This window comes from Pinus tabuliformis, chromosome 2_1 (assembly GCF_031772625.1).
Source record: "Pinus tabuliformis cultivar Carrire ecotype Pingquan chromosome 2_1, CPIR1, whole genome shotgun sequence".
Lineage (NCBI taxonomy): Eukaryota > Viridiplantae > Streptophyta > Pinopsida > Pinales > Pinaceae > Pinus > Pinus tabuliformis.
In genome coordinates this window covers 883,139,797-883,162,704 of record NC_142299.1, presented here as the reverse complement: position 1 = coordinate 883,162,704, position 22,908 = coordinate 883,139,797, and the positions used below count along the sequence as shown (strand labels likewise).

The window sequence follows — 22,908 nt, the reverse complement described above, 5'->3', positions numbered from 1 at the left end:
AGATCTAAAATTTAATTCATCAACAATTTAATTAAGCTGATATGATATTATTTTACTAAAAATGAAAATTCAACCGGATTTAGGTTATGAACAACATTAGAAAGTTTTTATGTTATTGTGTCGAGATGTACATTGTACAACCTAGAAAGGGGCAATGTGTAAATATGTATGTATGTGCTCAAAATATACCTTATCATATACCTTAAATTTGAATAGATCATAAATTTACCTTCCATAAAAAAAATAATAATAATAAATAAATAAATAAAATAAAAAATTTACCACATTGAAACTCTAAATTTTATTATAATTTTTGTTATCATGTCATGGAGAAACCTTATTAAATTTAATATTAAAATATTAAAAAAAATATTATTATTATCATTAAATTAAATATAAAATCTAATATTAATATCAAAATTTCGATATTGATATATTTTAATGTTAATATTATTAAATTTATTAATTTTAATATGATACAAAAAAACTATATTATAATATATACTAGCACAACCACATTAATAAATGTGGTTGATATATGTCGTAGTCGTCAACAAAAGAGTCATTAACACAAAAAGAGTCATACAAGCTGACTCAATATGTTAATTTTATTTAACCTAATTTTTTTATAAATCTAAAATAATAAAATATAATATTTTTAAAATATTGAAGTAATCATAACCTAAAGCTACCTAAAGAAATAAAACCTAAAAAATTTCAATTGGAAAACATGAAGCGCTCTGTGTATCTCTGATGGAGGTAGTTGGAACGATAATATTTTGGAAAATTTTATATAAGATTTCCATGAAAAATTACAATTTTCCCTCCAAGTGAATGTACAACACACATTTGAAATCTTGTATTTTAAATATGTATTATATAAAAAATAAATTGTTGTACAAGATCAAAATAAATAAATAAAATTATTTAAACATAATATTTTAATTGTCTCCCGAATCCCGCTGAGAAAATGGGCAGCGAACCCTTCTGGTTCTGGCCTTAGCCGCTAGTGCTCTCCGCGCCAGGCAGCCCCGCTGCTGGGCCGCAGCCCTGACCTGGTTTCGTGGTTGGAGCCTCCTGCTCTCCCGAGCCCGGGTCTTCTTTCGGGCCTCCTGCCCTCCTTGCAGCAGCTCTGTGGCAGCTGCTCCCTCCGCCTCGTCGCCTCAGCTTGTTCTTTCTTTGGTCCCCTTCCCCCGCTGCCTTTTTTCCTCCTTTCGGAGCCATGACTCAGCCTTCTCAGGAGCTCTCTGAAATGGAGAAAGCATTTGCCATGCTCGTTCCAGAAACCAATACGGCACGAATCCGTCCCACAGCTTCAAAGTTTATCAAGAAACTGGATGAAATACCGCTGATCCCTCTGCCCACAGCGCTACCAAGAAGAGCTGCTGTAACTCTAGCAGATCGTGCATTAGTTGGATAGTTTACAGGATTGTGGCCTTCCCCTCGCACGGTTCAAAAATGGGTGGAAAGAAACTGGAATACGATGGTCCAAGGGAAAATCGCTATAAGATTTTGTGGAAGGGGATACTACACCTTCCTCTTTGAATCAGTGGAAGATCGCAACCTCATATTCAGGAACGGTCCTTATTTTATGGACACCAGAGGACTTTATCTAAATCGATGGACTCCCGATTTTGATCCAGAAATGGATGTTCCTAATGCGGTCCCGGTATGGGTTCGCTTGCCACATCTCCCACTCCACTGCTGGGGAGATGAATCTGTTCGTGCTATTGGAAACGCAGTGGGGAAATATGTGGACAGATCGGAACCAAAGGAGAACATGTATGCCTGTGCGAGGATATGCGTAGAAGTGGACCTAAGTAAAGGCTTACCAGAAGCAGTCAAACTCCAAGTCGACCACTGGACGCACATTCAGCAAGTGGATTACGAGCAGCTCCCCTTCAAATGTAAGGTATGCCATGAATATGGTCATTTTGCTAACAGATGCACCAAATTTAGATAAGAAGATAATGTTAACAAAGAAGCCCCCGAGGAAGCATGGGAAATTGTTCGGAAAAAAAAAAAATCAAACCCTCCGCAAGATACAGCTGAGCCCTCATTGATAAAACCCTCATCCTCCATGCAACCATCCAGCTCTGGACCTCCTCCCCCATCCTCTCAGCAAGTTACTTCTCCCTCTCCTCCTTCCCCTCCACGGGCTTCTGATCCCCCCATCCCCCCGTCCTCAAACCCCTTTGCATCTCTCTCCGAGGAAGATCCCTCTCATGAGCCTGAACATCAATCCTCCTCGCCCCCCCATATCTCTCAACCTTCACCGGATAGCACCTCAACTAGAATCACAAGAAGCCTTTCAAAGGATCTAGTTGTTTCCAACGAGCCTCAGAAAAAACTTGGGCCAGGAAGGAAATCTGCAAAACAGCATCGAGAGGAAAGTGCACAAAAGGATATTGCAATGGGATCCCAGACGCCAATAGAAACCTTCATACTAGGAATCTCGGACAAGGAAGGCAACCTCAAAGGCAAAGAGAGGCGAGCACCTCTGCACAACACAGGTAAATAATGATGAAAGTGCTGTCCTGGAACAGCAGGGGACTAGGGCACCCCTCCAAAAAAGCTGCCCTCATGGAGTTAATCCGTAGTGAAAAGCCAGATATCCTACTTATTCAAGAAACAAAGCTAAGTCAGGTTGAAATCAGTAAACTCATTGAACAACACAAGCAGTATGAAGGCTGTACCAGCGAAGCTAGGGGAGCATCAGGGGGTATTTTAACTATGTGGAATGTAAACAGATGGAGCTGTCAGGTGACCAAAACACAGCAGCATTGGATAAGCACTAAGCTGGAAAACAAGGACAATGGCAAAGAGGTAAAAATTTACAACATATATTCTCCCAATCAATTTAGGGAAAAAGAGATCTGCTGGACCACCTTAGAAGAAGAGTTAGATGGAGATAATGATAACAATCTCATCCTAGCGGGGGATCTAAACCTTATCTTACACTCAAATGAAAAAAGAGGAGGGAACTTCACTGCCGACCAATGGCGAAATCGGTTAGAACGCATTATGCATGATAAGGATCTAGTGGATCTAAAGCCCAAGAATCGCAAGTACACATGGAGTAATAGGCGATTGGGAGCTGGTAATATAATGGAGCGACTTGACCGATTCCTCGTCAACATCGCTTTCCTTTCCTCCTTCTCTATTGGGCAATCTGAAGTCCTCAACTCCTCTGCTTCAGATCATTTCCCCATTACCCTCTCTTTGCAAAGTCAAAGCCCTCTTGGTGCCATTCCCTTCAGATATTCCTCCCTTTGGAATCAAAACCCAGCAGCACGTGAAATCATCAAGCAAGCCTGGCTGCATCACGTGGAAGGATCCCCCATTTACATATGGGAATCGAAAATCAAGCAAACAAGAAATGCGTTAAAGGCATGGGCAAAAATCTATTACAAGGAGCCCGAGGCAGCAAAAAAAGAAATCAAACAGCAGCTCGAAAAAATACAGCAAAATATAGAAGTGGAAGGACTCACCCAGCAAGCCAGGCAAAGTGAAATCAGATTGTATGCAGCATTATCTCAAACTGTTAGAGATGAAGAAAGCAAATGGAGGTTAAAATCTCGGCAAACTTGGCTACGTGAAGGTGATAAAAACACTTCCTATTTTCACAAACAAGCCACAATAAGAAAAAACAACAATACAGTGAACGCAATCCGAGATGGAGAAGGGAACATGCACGATTCTCAAGAAGCAATCAAGGAAGCGGCTACAGCCCACTTCAAAACTCTATTAACCAAGGACCACAATGAGGTGGACTATGCAAACTTTCTCCAGCACATGAGCAGAGAGGTCACTCCAGAAATGAATAATAGCCTCACAAAAGAAGTTGAAGAAGAGGAAATAAAAAAGGCGATTTGGAGCCTCCATCCGGACAAAGCCCCAGGCCCAGATGGATTTCCAATCAGCTTCTATAGAGAATTTTGGTCTTTGATCAAAAAGGACATCCTCAAAATGATACGCTGGGTCTTAAAAAAAGGTAAAATTGGAGGCTTTACAAACTCAACCTATTTAGCTCTCATTCCTAAAGAGAACCGGCCAACCTCCTTTGCCAGATTCCGTCCAATATCCCTATGCAACTCGGCTTATAAAATAATAACAAAAATTCTGTCCTCAAGACTTAAGCCTCTCCTTCCTACTCTGATATCCGAAAATCAGGGTGGATTCTTGGCCAACAGACATATTTCCGACTCTATCCTTCTGGTCCAAGAAGCTATTCACTCAAGCCTCAGCCGAAAGGAAAAAGGTTTTATTCTTAAGCTTGATCTAGCAAATGCTTTCGATAGAATCAATCATTCATTTCTATATGCTGTCCTAAGCAAGCTAGGATTCAATGATTCCTTCATCTGCATGATCAAAGCATGTATCTCCAACCCCTGGATTTCGCCTCTTGTGAATGGACGACCCTGCACAGCCTTTCAATCCTCACGAGGCCTAAGGCAAGGCTGCCCCCTCTCCCCCTACCTATTTATTCTAATGGCTGAATCTCTAAGCAAAGCACTGGACTATAATAGAAGGGCAGGACTAATAATAGGGATCAAGTTCGCGCATGGCACAAAAAACATAAATCACTCTCAATTTGCTGATGATACCCTTCTAATGGGAGGTGCTTCGACTATCATTGCTAGGCGCTTCAAAAGGATCCTGGACCAGTTTATGGAATGCTCCGGAGGAAAAATAAATCAAGATAAAAGCTGTATTTATGGATGGAATATATCGGCCCACAAAACTCAAAGTATTGCAAATATCTTAGAAGTCACCTACAAGACTGAATGGAACCACTTCACCTACCTAGGTATGCCAGTGAGCAAAGGCCCTCTGAAGACAGAAACTTGGAACACTATTCTCGACAAGATCAAGAGGAAAATCCAGCAGTGGGGAACCATGTGGCTGAACCCAGCAGGCCGTCTTGTCCTTCTCAAATCAGGTTTGATCTCTCTCCCTATCTATCGTTTTACTTTGCTCCAAGCTCCAATGAATTTTCACCATAAGTTGGAAAAAGCCCTTCGCTTTTTTCTCTGGCAAGGAGGGAAAACAGAGAAGAAAAAATTCAATTTGGTTGGTTGGAAAAGTATCATTCAGCCCCAAGAAAAAGGAGGTCTTGGAATAAGATCTCCTTATCTTTTGAACCTAGCGCTCGGGGCAAAAATAGTTTGGAGATTAATCACGGGGAGCCAGGCTTGGTGGAAATCAATTTTAGAAGCCAAGTATCTCAGTGACTCCAGGCACAAGCTACTAGAGAAAAACATACCCAACAGAGACAGCTCCAACATCTGGAAGTTATGCAAGAAAATTATCCCTATCATGGCACAGCATGTCTCCAAAGTACCAGGAGAGGGAGGCAGCATAAGCATATCTAAGGATAGAATTCTTGGTCAAAGTCCAGTGGAATCCAAAGAAGAGGTTCTTCCAGCTTTAAACTGGTTACAAGGCAAAGGAATTTGGAATCTTGCCCAAATTTCCAAGTGGGGAGACCCCCTCAAAGAATGGATTGGATGGGAGCTGCCAGACTACCCAAGGGATCTTCATCCAAATTTCAGCGCTCTCAAAGAGCAGTTACACAGCAAAGCCCCGACTCAGAAAGGGGCAAGAGACAGCTTGCGATGGGATCCATCAGGCGCGGAGTACACGACCAAGGCAGGATATCACCACCTCTGCGCCAACGCCTTTCCACAGGACATATGGAACCATTGGAAGCTTGTTTGGAAAGCAGAGGCCCCCCCCAAAGTCAAATTCTTTTGTTGGCTCCTAATGAAAGGGAAAATCTTAACAGCTGAAAACCTCAAAAAAAGAGGAATCATAGGCCCCTCCAGATGTCCAATATGTCTTCAAGAAGAAGAGACAATGCAGCATCTATTTATCAACTGTAAGGTGGCAGCTAACTGTTGGAAAGAACTAGCCGCTGTTGGAAGAACAGAGTGGAATCCTAATCCAAGCATAGTAGAGGCAATCAAAAATTGGAAGAAGCTTTGTCCATGGAAGAGCAAGAAAATCAAGTTATCTCAAAGAATCTGGAATACTCTGCCCCTAACAATGCTGTGGAGTATCTGGATAGCAAGAAATAAGAAAGTGTTTCAAGACAAAAATCATAACATTAGAAAGATATGCCACAAAGCTATAAGCTTAGCCGTTGAAACTGTGACCATTCGACCTCACAGCAAAATCAATCTCAGCAACCTCAGTGTTGAAGAAAGAGACTTGCTCAATTATGGCAACGTAATTAACAGCTACGAAACCGTAAAGGAGGAGCAAAAAACAAAAGAGACAGCCACAGCGTGGAAATTGAGACCCAAGGAGGAAGAATTCGCCCTCTGGTTGAGTAACAGCAACAAATATTGTCTATTTTTTGATGGAGCTTCAAAATCCAACCCGGGTCGAGCAGGTGCTGGTGGTGTTATATGCAATGCAAATGGCACAACAATCTTGTTTTTTGAATGGGGGCTTGGAGACTTGACCAACAATCGGGCTGAAGGGCTGGCTCTATTTCAAGGTCTAATCCAAGTAATCAATCTGGGAATCAAGAAAGTTAATGTCTTTGGCGATTCAGCAATTATCATACGCCTTATGGAGCAAAAACAAAACACTCCTAACACTCTCCTACAACAAATCAACATAAGAAATCAAAATCTACATAAATTGATAGAGGAAGCCAACTACTATCACATTTTAAGGAATCTAAATAAAAAAGCGGACTCTCATGCTAATCAAGCATGCCACCACCCAAAAGGGCAGCTGCGCTGCAATGATCGCATCACTACTCAACCGATTCCATGAGTCACAATCATCCACTTGCAACATGTGATCTCATATCCTGCAGAACCAGCTGCAGCAATCACTCCAAAGGATCTCATGATAAGAAGGATAAGTATGACAGCGCAGAAAGGTGTAAACAGCAAGGAACCTCAACTCAAATCACAAAAGTTAAGATTTGCAATGCAGAGAATCGTCTTTGTTGCAGAGATGGCAATCCCAACCAAGATATATGCAACAGAACTCAAAATTGCGTTGGAAAGGGTAGCTCTAACTCCCGTCAAAGTATCGGGATAAGGAGAAGCCTCTCCCGCCAGTATGCCCACAGAAACTTCATAAGTACTCGCCCACAGCATTCGCTCCAATGCACTTCTGGAAATACCCATTGCGAACTTGAAAGCAAAATAGGAGACGGAGGTCATCCTTGCAACAAAAGTTCAAGTAAGAATAGGAAGTGCCTCAGAAGCTCTGCTCTTATCCTGTTACAGAGCATCGTTGACTGTCATCAGAACATCAAGGGGGAAAGTAGCGGTCTCAGAAATCCTTTGTGCGATCGTGTAGGGGAGCCCACCGCAGTAAAGTGCCTCAACAGAAGCCGCAGCAACAATCAAAAGAATTGGAACAGCCATCAGACAACGCCAAAGAACGCAGCCCACATCCAGTCAAAAGAAATCATGGAGCGCCCAGAGGATTGCTGGCATTGCCGAGACTTAAACAAGGAGTTTAACGAACTTCGAGCCCAGCAAGGAGCGCTGGAAGATTTGGTCCATAGTATGGAAAACCAACTCGAAGACAAAATTAGCATTCTGGAACACAGGTTGGAGGAGCAGGTTAAGATCCTTCATACCAAATACAAAGCTGAAATGGAGCTCTTTTTGCACAGGGTACACACCCTCCACGAGCAATACAGTGCGTTGCACAACAGATGCATTAATGCAGAACAAAAATGCATACAGGCTGAAGAGAAGATTGATGCACTCAAGAAAATGCTAGAAAAGAAGGAGGCTTCCTCCTCCTCAAGTGCCAAACCCACTGAAGTCAATATGGATCCAGAAGGATCAACAGCCAGAAAAATAAGTCACATTGAGATCGATTGATCATGATTTGTAAGTGCAAATTTTGGGGAAATCAGTATGTCTGTATCTACAGTAGTTTAAGTAGCACTAGTAGTAGTCTAGTTAAGATAAGGATCAAGGAGAAATTCTTTTTTGTAACTCCTGGGATCAAAACTGCTCCAGAAGCAATCTATGTAAGGCTCTAGCCTCTTTTTTCAGTTAATGAACAGCAACCGAACTTGTCAAAAAAAAAAAAAATTTTAATTGTCTCCCGGATGCGGGTGTTTGACAGCTCGGAGGGTATGCGGATGGTGTTTCACGTGGGCAGGTGTCAGCCCCAACACGCCACGAGTTATGAGGCAGGTCAGGCGAGCTGGTCTCGCACAAGCCTATTAATGGAGGCATTTACTTCCTCCATCCATTGCCTAGTTAACTGTGCTATGGCGCTCCATAAGCGAATCGCTCCCGCGGCTTTGTTGCATTCCTCTGCAGCTTCATGGATTGCAGCGTTGTGTGTCTCTCTGAGCTTCTCTGCAAGCGAACTCAGGCCCGTCAGTCCCTTTCTGGTTCCGGGATCTTATGGTTCAATTGATGTTCTGTTTTCGCCTCGCTCAGGGTACTCTTCTCCGCGCATTCACTCTCTCGACAATTCTCTGAACATTGCAATGCCGCGCGAACGGCCCAGGATGGGGAGCAGACGTGGTGGCTCCCGTGGCCGCGCGGCCTCTCAACGATCCTCGAACACGTTGGAACCTGGGCGGAGTAGTCCCCCGGCCACCAGAAGCGGAAGAGGCAGGGGTCGTGGGAGAATTGGGAGGGTTGACTGTGAGCATGCTGCTCATCCCACTGTGCGTTATCGCATCCCGTGTTCTCTCGCCAACTCCACCTTCATAGTCTCAGTCACCATAGAAAAATGTGAAGATAATAGGGGCTCGGGAGCAGCCCATCCTGAAGCACTCGCAGAACAGAGGATGGTGAATCCGGTGGACAATCAGCGCCAGGTCATGGGAGGTGCTTCACTGATGAATCTGGTTGTCCCTGCCGGTCCAAGTGCGCCAACACGTGGTGAACCTACAGGCTCGGCGGTTCCTCATTCTGACTCGGAGGACTCTCTTCAATTCGAGTGTAGGGTCGTCGAGGAGCCTTACACCTCTGAGGATGACTGATCCAGCCCGGGTTTTCGCCCTTGCAGTTTCTGAAGTAGGCGCTCGACTCTGTTTTGATTCTCGCAGTTATAGCTTGTTTCAGGTCTCTGTCTGTCAATGTGTCATTTATGTTCAGCACTGTGTCGTGTCTGTCAATGTGTCGTCTTAGTTTCTGTTCAGCACTGTGTCGTGTCAAAGGTGTAGTCAAAATACTGCTGAAGGTTCACACTGTACTGAAATCATGATCTTTTTTGTAACATGCCAAATTCAGGGCAGAACTTTCAAGGCCATGGCCTTGCTGTAATATTTTTGTATAAATAATAAGAGTAGACAGATTGAGAAAAAAATATATATATATATTTTAATTGTCAAAGTATTTTAAAATTTTTGAAATATATTTTTATTAAATAATTTAATCCTTAAAATGTTTAAAAATATACTTACATCATCAATTGAATTTAAATAATAAAAACACGCATATTCTTAATCTTTAATTTGAAATTTTAATAGTAACAGTAATTTAATTAAAATTCCAATGTCAATAATCAACTCTTTATGAGATACATAAATATAAATATATAATCATGAGCCAAGTAAGAGTGTCGACACATGCATTGATTTCAGTGTTGATGTTGATTTTTCATCCTATTTGATTGTTTGCATTAGATGGATTGATTTCGGTGAAGATGTTAATTTCTTATTTGATGTAACTAGATGTATGGTGTACATTAATTTCAATGTGATTAGATTAACATTGTGCATTGATTTCACTGTAAGCACAAAAAAATTATTGACAATGTGCATTATGACTAAGCTCTTGTAGATAAAGCTCAAACGAAATAAAATTGAATAAAACTTTTATTTGTAACTTTTACATCTCCACATATTTTAAAATTGAATAGAACATATTTCAATCATATTTGTGTTTTTTCGTAGTATTAGTAAGAGGTGGAAGGGTTAAAGATTTACTCGGTGTGAGATATCACATTGTTCGAGGAACCCTAGATGATGTCGAAGTAAAAGATTGTCAACAAGGGCATTCTAGTGCGTTGTATATTCTTACTTATCTAATACTTGTATCATTTCATGATGTTGCCATGTGAATTGCTAGGAACATGTTAAGTATATAGCTAACCTAATAGTGAGTGTTTTGTAAGGGGACTATAGCAGGCTACCATGACTAACTAGAGTTTATTTCAATCATAAGGAATTGATTGAAATGCGATTGACTTATATCATGTTATGACTAAGCTCTTGTCGATAATATCAAAAGAAATAATATTGAATAAAACGTATTTGTTGCTTACATGACATATTTTAAAATTGAATAAAAATTATTTCAATCCTATTTGGGTTTTTTAATTGAACCTTGAGATAAGAAATTGATTGAAATACTTTAAAAAGTTGACTATGCAATGCTATATGGGTGGGTCACAAAATAATTCAGATATAGATTTTTTATTATAATATGGATGACTTTAGAATTCAAATAATTTATTTTAAAATTGAATTTACATACATGTTGATTGAACTAAAAGACACTTTCTACAAGCCAATATGAAGCATGATTGTAATTTTTTCCATGTTCAATATTAAATTGATACATGATATATTTTAGTTCATTTTAAGTATTAAAGTGACTTGCATCATAGTAAGATTTTACTTATATCATATTATGACTAAGCTCTTTTAGATGACCTCAAAATAAACAAAATTGAATAAATTTTATTTGGTGTTTACCAAACATCTTTTAAAATTGAATTTAAAACTTATTTCAATCTTATTTACATGTTTCTTAATTCAACCATTATATATTTTAGTTTGTTTTAAGTATCAAAGTGACTTGTGACTTGCATCATAACTTAATATTGTACTTATTTTCTTAGTCTATGAAACTAGAAATCAAAATTGTTATATTTTGTAATAAAAGTTATAGTATATAGAAAAAAAATTAAACTAGCGAAATAATTTTAACAGATCCATAAACTTTAAAAATTAATGAACATCCATAAACAAGATTAATACAAATCCATAAATTGAAATAATGAATGTATCAATAAACTATCCATATGAAAATATATACAAATTACAAATATCACATGAACATCCATAAACTGAAATAATAAGCATCCATAAATTGAAATAATGTTCATGTACATCCATAAATTGTCCATGTATGAAAATATACAAAGTTTGTATCACATGTGAATGTGCCCTATGAAATGGGCCTGAAAATATACAAACTATCCACTCTAAGTACCACCATAACTCCTATGTGAGTTTTGTCACGTAAAGTGTCCATAAGCTGGTACTACAATATAACACATTCAAATTCAAAATAATTAGATCATTATTTGTACAAAAAATTGAAAAAATAAATAAATAAACAAATATATATAAATAAATAAAAATAAAAATAAAATAAAATAAATAAATAAATAAACAAATATATATAAATAAAATAAAAATAAAAATAAAAATAAAAATAAAATAAAATAAAATAAAATAAAATAAAATAAAAATAAAAAATAAAATAAAATAAAATAAAATAAAATAAATAAAATAAAAATAAAATATATCTATATATATATATATATATATATATATATATATATATATGGAAATAAATTATTTTGAACCACATTTTAAATTACATATATGAATATACTAACCTCACTCAAGCCCAAATGCAAGTCAGATAGGATGGGGGTCTGATGAATCTGGGTTTGGTTCTCCCCTGCTTATGGCTTAATGATTGGGGCCTACATCGATGGACCTGCATCGTTAATGTCTCTATACCTAGCATCCCACTCATGTGTCCACATAACTGCAACAGCAACAACACTCTACATATGGGCCTGTACACAATGGCAGTGAAAAATTATAATTAGTCTACGAATTAATTAGCATATATGCGTAACTTAAAAAAAAATGAAATCTTAGGAATAAAAAAGTTTACCTCAATTGTTGGTCCATGTGGTTGTACATAATGACTCTCCTCCACATGAGTGTTATGAGGTGAAGGAGAATCCATGGAAACATGCTCTCGTGGAGGATGGCATCATTGATCAACTGACCCCTCAAATGATCTCATAAGCTTATTCATGTAGTTGGGTTGTGTCTAAATGTTACCATGAACTTATTAATATAAATGCAACCTAGTATGAACTATAAATTAATATAAATAATTATGCATAATTTGACAATAAGAGTCAAAAGTTTCGTATATATATATATATATATATATACCTGGTTTGTGTCACGCAAGTCATGCACCCTCCAAGTGTCATGAATGGCATCACGATACATACATGCATATGACAAAAGCTAGTCAGGGGGTAAACTTGTGAGAAATGAATCATCATATAAAGGAATTGGCGGGTCACGAGGCAATGGTGGCAGTCTCCTAATCTCTCCATGCAATGCAACACACGCACTGATCAATGATGTCCACATGATATCTGAAATGGTATCCCTAGTCTCATCACAGAGTTGTGACGACTCCTCTAGTTTTGTCGATAATATCGTGCTCCGAGACGGTAGTGAAAATAATATCAGAGGTGGTGGTACATGCCCAAGGTCCCTACGAGCCCCCTCGCAATCATATGTACGTCTCAAGTTGGCTCCATAATAATGAGATCTAGTATCAGTGTAATCTGGCCTCATATGTAACACGAACTCTACATATATATGCTTGGAAAAATAAACAGCGACCTGGTCATGGTGGGGGAACCGACCCCAATATCCAATGAATCGGTTATACACAAAAGGGGTTGCATACACATTCTTGAAATATTTCAATGGAATCAAACCTTTATGACTAGCATGGAGATCTGGAGGGATGTCAAACAACTCTCCATGAACATCAATGTTCTTGGTAGCCTCTTTCATTGCCTCCCAAGTATGTGGGCCTCTAACCTCACACCTCATAATCCTCTATATGGACTGTAGGAGTAGGCTTTGTGGGCCAGACCTCTAGTATGTCTCGATTAACCTATTGATGATATCCAACATCAAAGACAAACTATGCCTAGTAGGTGAATTGGCATGGATGTTACTCAGCTCTTGTGTGATCCACGAATGTTGGGTTGTGACATCCTCCAACATGATATGAGTTGTAGCATTGTCCCATGGAGGGATCAATGTTGCACTATGATCCTCATCTTTGCCCTGCTGAGGATCTGCAAATCATAAACATAATTTAGCATATATATTTAACTAACTAGAAGCATAAGAACATATACATTGAATTCAAACACAACAATGAAGACAATTTAAAAATTAAAGACAGTTTCAAGACATAAACACATAAAGTTTAAAGAGGATTTAAAAATGTAGGAGGTGTACCTGAAATAGGTGAAGAAGGTCCACTTGAGGTAGCATGATAATCAACAGAGACTAAAACACTACCTTTAACACTCTAACTGGCATCGAAGGCATGAATAATGAGTGGAAAGCACTCTAGGTGGGCTACGTGATCTATCACGAGCCTAACCATTTATAACAGATCCCCTCGCACTTCGACAACCTGTAGTTGGGACACGCATATGGGATGCCTTTACATATTACGTATAATACATATAAATTAATCCAAGAAAAAAATGTTGACTAAACTATTACATATAATCACAGGGGTTTCACTCAATGAACCTCTAACATAGCACCTGCATTCGTGGCATACTAAACAATACCCTTAATTTGACTACATATTGGAAAATACCTCTAAAAATCATATTATTTAACCCCCTACCAATATGAACCCAATACACCTTACTAATTTAAAAACCCCTACTTTCACTAGATATTGTAGGTTTCCATTTGTTCATTAGCATTTTTTATACCCCTTTATACTTGTTCATTAACTTTGAGCTCCATTTTTTATACCTACCAATATTAAAACCATTTACCCCTATTATATGCTCGATATATTATGTCATTTTTCCTCAATATATATCCCCCAATATGAACCCACGTGGTATGGTATTTTCCCCGGTGAATCCCCCGTGCATATAATACAAAACTATTACATATAATACATATAAACTAATCCAAGAAAAAAATGTTGACTTAGAAAAAATGTTGACAAAAAAACCATTTTTAAACTCAAGCAGAATAATCTAGCCTGAAGTCTTGAAACTTAAAGTCCATTTTTTGATAATTTATCAACCAAAGTATTGAGTTTCATGTAAACACAATCAAAAGAAGTGAGCAAATATACCTTCACATTTTTTCTCGTTTCTATTAACACATTTTATTCATAAGGCATAAATATGTAAACATGTATGTAAAAAATTGAAATAAACATATTTGCAAAACTAATAAAATTTCATACCAACCAAATACTCCAATAGACTTTAAATTATTATAATGTTTTGACACATGACATGTACTAAGTGCAACCACATGAAAACAATGTTTCTTGTACAACACACTACATAATGAAACAATATGGTACAAATTAGAAAAGAGTGAAAATGATTTTATTCACTCCAAATGCGTTTTTCATGATGGATTTAATGTATCTATCAATAATTAATGGTTGAAACTTGAATACACACATAATGTTTTAAATAGTTATTAGTGTTAAATGTTATATACATGTTATGTTTTAAATATTTATGCTATGTTAAATGTTATAGTTATGTTGTACATGTTACATTATGTTATGTATATATATATATATATATATATATATATATATATATATATATATATATCTATGTTAGAAAATACTGAGAAAGTGGGTTGGTGGGGGGTGTGGGTGAATCAATATTCCTTTGCAATTATCACTTTTAAATCTTTTCAGAGCATTAGTTAATCTTCAATTATCATTAATGTTTATGCAGTAACAAAAGTGAATAAAAGAACACAGGAGGCACAAAAATTTTAGGTGGAAAACCCCCTCCGGGTCAAAAACCACCGAATGCTTTTCTAATAATTCTTTAATCTTCAACTCCAATTGAAAAGAAAGCTCCAACTTCCTAGAATCTAGAAAAGCATTCTTCTCCAGCTCCCACTGGATGGACGCTCCAACACCTGAGATTCTTCAGTAGTAAACTGAACAGATTCCCCAACACCCAATGAGCTACAACTCACCCTAGCACCACCCTACCATCCTGAAGTTTTCACAGGCTTGAACCTATTGGTGACTTCATGCACCAGCCTAGCACCACCCTATAGAAGAATAAAAGAAGAATGGACTCCCGTACCAGGGAAAATGGTTCACTTTACAATGATATAGAATGATGTAGAAGAAGAAGACACACTAGGCCATAACCCCAACTATGACACAACCACCTAATGATGATCCTAGACCGTCCGACACTACCTCTTCAACGCTTGGCAGATAAACACTTGTACAACTTTTACAATGATGCTTTTACAATGACTCTGTACAATGATACTTTTACAGTGATTGTATGCAGTGCTTCCCACTTGAAGACTTCATGTGGTGATCTTCTTACTGTTGTTCTGCACCTTGATTACTACTCTTTTCATGCTACCCTTTCTCACTCTTCAGAACATTAGATTATGCATTGAGTCTTCTCTTGATGAATATATAATACCTGCAAAAAGCCTTCAAAGAAATACCCATGACATGATAATAGCAAAACTTACCTCATCTTATAGAACATATGTCAGTGCTAAACAAAAACAACAAATTAGAATACAAAGAAACTATGCAATTAAGAGATGAACATGCATATACAAAAGATACTTGCCTGTAGCTTACCTCTGCTGCATCATTTTGCTGCACCTTTCTCTTTGCTGCCCTAGAAAGTCTGGTCCTTTGCACCCCTTGACAACACTTGATCTAGTTTTTATTGCCTTCTAGGAGCATGATATTTAATCTAATGTATCTTTGCGATTTCAGATCCCCAACATGTGATCTTCGATCCTAAAGAATCCCTTTGAGTCTACTTTCCAATGCCGCAGGTATGACCCGATTTGGACTCTTCAAGACAAAGTTACACCCAATCTCTCACAATGACCTAATTATGGACTATTTTAGTAGAGCGAACTTGTACGACGTACCACATGTCATTGTTTCCTCCTTCGGCTTTGAAATTGATACACATAAAACTACAGTCCATGCACTGTCCACCACTTTTTACATAATTCCAATCCTCTTCTCTAAGAGAGAGTTATGACGATTTTCCCAAGGTCACCTCTTTGAGATGAAATTCGGCTACCTACAAAAACCCTAACTTCCACAGATCATATCTCCGAAAATATAGTGAACCAAGATCTGAAATTCGGTCACGATGTTACTTAGGATTGCGAATCAAATGGGTTTAAATTCCATGATTGTTAGGATATTCCGACACATAGGAAATAGTTAAGTATAACTTGGTCTAGTATAGAGTTAGATAAAGTGTGTTTCTTTACTATGTACATTTTGTAACTTACAATCCGACGATCACGATATGTAGTGATCCGACGGTTCATTCTCTCCTCTGTATTACCGACACTTGATTCGTGGCTTAACACCCGATTGGTCCATGATCCCTTTTTAAAGAGCATGGAGGGTCATTTGTAGGTTAACCGTCCATGAGAGAAGCTTATGTAAATTTTCATTCTTTTATTAATAAATTGCCTGAAGTGGCCGCGTTGGCTCAGGCCGTGGACTGTTTCCCTCTTTGAGGGTTTTAACCACGTCAAAAGTACTGGTGTATTGATCTGTGATCTGCTTGTGAGCGGTGTCCTTTGGTGTTTTGTCTGAGGAACTTACCCTATAAATTCCTACATGGTATCAGAGCTATTTGAGGGCCGCGTCCATTGGTGATCCAAATCTGAAGCCGGTAGAACTGCATCCGACTGCTGTTTCCTAGATCTACTGTTTCTGACTACTTTCGGGCCGAGAGGACTGCTGTATTGTGTTGGGAGCATCTGTTCCAGTGAGGAACCCCTTTCGTTTCATGCGAAAAGGTTTCCGGTAGCCCTAGCTACGTCATTTTAAAGATCTAGAGGTATACAGTGTTTATTTGCAATTTACAGTTATTTTCTCTCTGTTTATTTCGGTTTTGGTTTATTTAGCCTTTTTTATTACCGGATCTATATCTTTCATTTCTGCGTATGCTCTTTGCCCCGCGACTCTGTACGATTTGGGCAAATCAGAAACAGAAAGGAAGGATTTTTCTCATGCGTATGCTCTTTTCTGCTGCACCTTAGTGTGATCTCAGAAAATCAGAAACATTGAGGAAAATATTTAGTTTCCGGCTAAAGCTAACTTCAAGCCGCAAGGTTCATTTTTTTTTGTATGTCCGTGTTGGGTTTTGTGTTTTTTGTTTTGTAGGGAAAAATAGCTTTCTCAAAGCAAGCACGCAACCCAAAGCTTCAACCCCCCCCCCCCCCTCTCTCTCTCTCAAACTTTTAGTATAGCTCACTTGGTCCAAAGCTAATTTATGAGAGTAGAGGTCTTGAGTTCAAGTCTCCTTTTTGTGGGGGCGGATTTTTCATTTTCGCACATTCCCGCACTTCGTCGACGTCTTCATCAACGTTTCTTCAAAAAGCCATAACTTCTTCATCCGGAAGCCGTTTTCAGAGCCGTTTTTTTTTAACCAGCCTAATTTTTCGAGATCTTTCCATTAGAACACTTAGTTTTAGCATCTATAGCTTTAGTTTTTGTTAAAATGGAAAGTCCATGCCAAGTTGTTCTTGACAGCACCAACTACTTCCAATGGTGGTCCTACATTGTGGATTTACTTAGAAGTAAAGGTCTCTACAGAATAGCCTCAGGCCAAGAAACCAAACCGAAAGATGAAGATAAGGAAGCTAAATGGGAAAATAGGCAAGATCAAGCACGTGGGTTGATAGGGATGTCTATTTCTCCAGATCTTAGATTCCATATTGTAGAACTTGATACTCCTAAAGAAGCAATGAAACAGATCACTAAAGTTTTTGGAATTAAAAATGAACTTAAAGCCCATCAACTTGAAAATGAGTTGCTTACATTGGACCCAAATAATTTTTCTTGCATTGAAGATTTTTTGTCCAAGTTCAGGACCCTTAGACTTCTCTTGGAAGGTGTTAAGGTTAAGAAAGAAGATAGTAGCCTTATCTACTCCATTCTTACTAAGTTGGGACCAGCCTATTCTGTGTTTGTTTCCACCTTCCATTCTATAAGAGAAGCCTTCATTTCTCAAGGACAAGCCTACAAGTCCCCTTCCTTTGATTCCTTTTGTGATTCTTTAATAAGAGAACAAGAAAAACTCTTACAACTTGGTCTTCTTCATCTTGGAAACTCTTCTAAGAAAGCGTTAGCCGCCCAGCAGCAACCAAATTCAAAGAATCCTAAGAAGTTGTATCCTAAAAGGAATGGTCCTAAACCAAACAAGGGTCCTAAGCAATTTCAGCCTCAAAATGAAAAATCATTTCAACAAAATGATAAGACAAATAAAAACAAAGGGAAGAAGACTGATAGACATTGCAACTTTTGTAATCGAGATGGCCACTTAGAATCCAAATGCTTTAAGAAGATGGAAGCCTTGGAAGCAGCAATGAAGAAGCATAATATCCATTTGGAGCACTCTTCAACTTCAACTTCATCTTCAGGAATGGCACTTTCTGCATGTGGTTGTCAAGCATCTCGGTCTGGCTATGCACTAAATGTATCTTCTTCTTCTCATTCTCATGAGTGGCTCATTGATTCTGGAGCTTCTTATCACATGGCCAAAAACAAAGCCATGTTTTCTTCTTTAAATGATTGTAACACCAAAAATATATATGTTGGTGATGATAGATCTCTTAGTGTTGTAGGGACTGGAACTGTTCATATAGACAATGGTCAATTTAATGATGTATTATGTGTTCCAACCTTATCCTGCAACCTTCTATCTGTATATCAGATAACTCATTCAGGTGAAGGTAAAATCGTTGAATTTTCACCTCACGATGTTGTAATTAAGGACCTAAGAGATCCTAGACAGATTTTAGCTACTGGCATTGCTGATGATTCTACAAGGTTGTATAAGTTTCATAACTTTGGGTCATCAAATCTTCCCTCGGTATTTGTTGCTGATAATGATGAAGTGAGCAAACTTTGGCATGAGCGATTTGGTCACTTAAACTATCGCTCCCTTCAGAATCTATGTAAAGAAAATATGGTGACAGGTCTTCCAATGGTATCTTGCAGAGATGGTGTTTGTTCCGGATGTGTACTCGAAAAACATCATCAGGATAGTTTTGAAAAACGTGCCTCTTGGCACGCCTCAGCCCCTTTACAGCTCGTGCATAGTGATTTATGTGGTCCACTTCCAGTTGTTTCATTCTCTGGCTACAAGTATTTCTTAACTTTCATTGATGATTTCTCCAGACGCACTTGGGTATACTTCTTAAAACTCAAGAGTGAAGTATTTAACATGTTCTTGGCCTTTAAGGCCTTTGTTGAAAAACAATCTGGACATCAAATTCTTAAGCTAAGATCTGATAATGGCGGAGAATATGTTAACAAAAAATTCATCAACTTTTGCACTGAGAATGGAATTCAAATGCAACATACTGTTCCATATACTCCACAACAAAATGGTGTAGTTGAAAGGAAGAATCGCACCTTAAAGGAAATGGCTAATTGTATGCTTCAATCTAAAGGACTTAGTCTTAATTATTGGGCAGAAGCAATTAACTGTGCAAATTACATAATAAATCGCACTCCTACTAAGGTTTTAAAGAATATCACTCCAGAAGAAGCATGGAGCTCAATTAAACCAGATGTAAGTCATTTTCATGTTTTTGGAAGTGAAGCATGGGCCCATATTCCAGATGAGAAACATAAAGCTTTAGAACCTAAGAGCGAAAAATGTATTTTTGTTGGATATTCTGAAGATGTCAAAGGATATAGACTTATTCCACTTAAGTCCAAAAATGTTATCATTAGAAGAGATGTAAAGTTTGCTGAAAATATATCGGCCTACGAGCCTAGTTCGGTGGATGTGCCACCTCTCCCTATCTCTTCTACTTTTGAAAATATTTCTTCTTCAGATGATAAATGCGAGGATGAAAATCCTCCCCCACCTTCTCAGGATCCTCCTTCAACTCCTCAGCTTCCAAAATGGGTCCGTGCTACTCGGGATGCAGCAGGTGATCTTGCCGGTGATCCTACAGATTAGCGATGTACACGTTCTCAGTTTGATAGAGCCTCTTCTTTACTTGCTCAAGCTTCAGTGAATTATGATCCTGACACCTTTGCAGAAGCTTCAGGCCATCCAGATTGGGAAGCAGCTATGAATGAAGAATATCATTCACTATTAGCAAATGATACATGGGATCTTGTTCCTCTACCAAAGGGACAAAAACTTGTTAGATGAAAATGGGTTTACAGAACCAAGTATGGACCAGATGGGAAAGTTGATAAACATAAAGCTCGTCTTATTGCTAAGGGTTTTTCACAAGTTGAATGCATTGACTACACTGAAACCTTCTCCCCTGTTGCCAAAATGAACTCTATCCACCTTGTTCTTTCCCTTGCTGCCTCTTTCAAATGGGAAGTCCATCAGATGGATGTTAAATCTGCCTTCTTGCATGGGGACTTGCATGAAGAAATCTATATGGAACAACCTATTGGCTTTATACAAACAGACTCCAGCCTTGTATGTCGGCTTAAGAAATCCCTTTATGGTCTCAAGCAAGCTTCTCGAGCTTGGTATGCCAAAATGGATAACTTTCTTTTAGAAAATGGCTTTTCTAGGTGTCATTCTGACAATACTGTTTACACCAAGAAAGTGGGCAAGTCTCTTATCATTCTTGTTCTTTATGTTGATGACCTTATCCTGACTGGTAGTGATCCCAACCTTATAAACCATGTGAAGTCTAGCCTTAAAAGGAAGTTTGAAATGACAGACTTAGGACACTTACATTATTTTCTCGGCCTTCAAGTCTTGCAATCCAAGGAAGGTATTTCCCTTTCGCAGTCCAAGTATGCCTGTGATATTCTACACCATTTTCACATGGAAGACTGTAAGCCAGCCCCTTCTCCCTTTCAGTCTGGAGTCAAAATTTCAATCACTTGTACTTCTCCTGAAGTTGATGCTAGCTTATACCGTCAACTTGTAGGAAAACTTTTGTATCTAACCCATACTCGTCCTGACCTTTCCTTTGCTGTTGGCCTTGTTGCTCGGTTTATGCAAAACCCACATGAAAGTCATTAGAAAGCAGCTAAAAGAATACTTCGTTATGTTCGAGGTACAGTTCAGTTTGGGATTCATTACAGTGCCGAAGCAGCTCCTCTATTGGTTGGTTTCACTGATTCCGATTGGGCTGGTGACCCTAATGATCGGAAGTCTACTGCAGGTTATGTGTTCACTCTTGGTTCAGGACCTATTACATGGGCTTGCAAGAAACAAGGTGCCATTTCTCTTTCTTCAGCAGAAGCAGAGTATCGTGGTGCCGTAGAAGCTAGTAAGGAAGCCTTGTGGCTTCGTCAGATCCTGTCAGAGTTTGGCTTTCAGCAGCAACATCCGACTACACTTTGGTGTGATAATCAAAGTGCCATTCAACTATGCAAAGATCCAGTCCAACATCAGCGCAGCAAACACATTGAACTGCACATGCACTTCATCAGAAAGCTCATCCACGACCATGTTCTTGAAGTGCAATATTGTTCAACAGATGATCAAATTGCAGACATCTTTACAAAGGCTCTCACAGAGGCGAATTTCACTAAACTTCGATTTATGGTTGGAGTTCAGGAAGTTGTCACTAAGGGGGGATAGGCTCTAGTGCCTCCTTCCTTCTCCTATTGTGTCATATTTGTAAATCCTTCAATCCTATCCCAAGTTGTTCTTAAGGGGGGATGTTAGGATATTCCGACACATAGGAAATAGTTAAGTATAACTTGGTCTAGTATAGAGTTAGATAAAGTGTGTTTCTTTACTATGTACATTTTGTAACTTACAATCCGACGGTCACGATATGTAGTGATCCAACGGTTCATTCTCTCCTCAGTATTACCGACACTTGATCTGTGGCTTAACACCTGATTGGTCCATGATCCCTATTTAAAGAGCATGGAGGGTCATTTGTAGGTTAACCGTCCATGAGAGAAGCTTATGTAAATTTTCATTCTTTTATTAATAAATTGCCTGAAGTGGCCGCGTTGGCTCAGGCCGTGGACTGTTTCCCTCTTTGAGGGTTTTAACCACGTCAAAATTACTGGTGTATTGATCTGTGATCTGTTTGTGAGCGGTGTCCTTTGGTGTTCTGTCTGAGGAACTTACCCTGTAAATTCCTACAACGATCACTACATTTGGAGGATATATGAGATTTCTTTTTATAGAGTTGAGAGGGGCTTCTATAGAGAATGTTGGAGGGATTTTAGGAGCTTAAAAAAATATGAATTATCGACTATTCAATGACAAAAACCAATTATGAGTGCCATGCCACAACTCCATAGGGTTTTAGCCCACTAACTAGGGTTACTAACTTCAAATATGAATATCTCTCAAACCGTAAAGAATTACTTGGCGTACCATATATCAATGGAAACATCTCGATGAGTAGAATCTATCTAGAAGATCCTTGACTCAAAATAGAGTAAGTTTTCAAGTCAAATTCCCTTGCAAGATCAGGGTAGCCCCTAGTGTTGCTTGGGTTGACATCAATGACAACCTTATATCATCTTTAGATCAACAATATATATATATATATATATATATATATATATATATATATAGTTACGCTATGTTAAATGTTATATACATGTTATATTTTAAGTAGTTATGCTATATTAAATTTTATAGTTATGTTGTACGTGTTACACTATGTTATATTATGTTGTAAGCGATATATATAGTCTAACTATAATCTATAGCTATGTGATGTTATAGTTATAATAGTTAAATATATATAATTTAGAGTTATATAGTTATGTTATGAACTACAATTACAATTACAATTATGCTATGCTCTATATATATATATATATATATATATAATGAATGTTAAAT

At 38.3% G+C, this 22,908-nt stretch overlaps 1 protein-coding gene across 1 annotated transcript; it reads left to right on the top strand.

Moving 5' to 3' along the window:
• The first annotated feature begins 1,483 nt into the window (after window positions 1–1,483).
• LOC149203483 (uncharacterized) lies at window positions 1,484–1,963 on the top strand. The gene has a single exon (XM_089401892.1). It carries the CDS (start codon window positions 1,484–1,486, stop codon window positions 1,961–1,963), a length of 480 nt encoding a protein of 159 aa, XP_089258018.1.
• The last annotated feature ends 20,945 nt before the right edge of the window (window positions 1,964–22,908 follow it).

Bases quoted from the DNA above. Each gene is read 5' to 3' on its own strand.
- LOC149203483 (XM_089401892.1), top strand. From the start codon at position 1,484: ATGGTCCAAGGGAAAATCGCTATAAGATTTTGTGGAAGGGGATACTAC.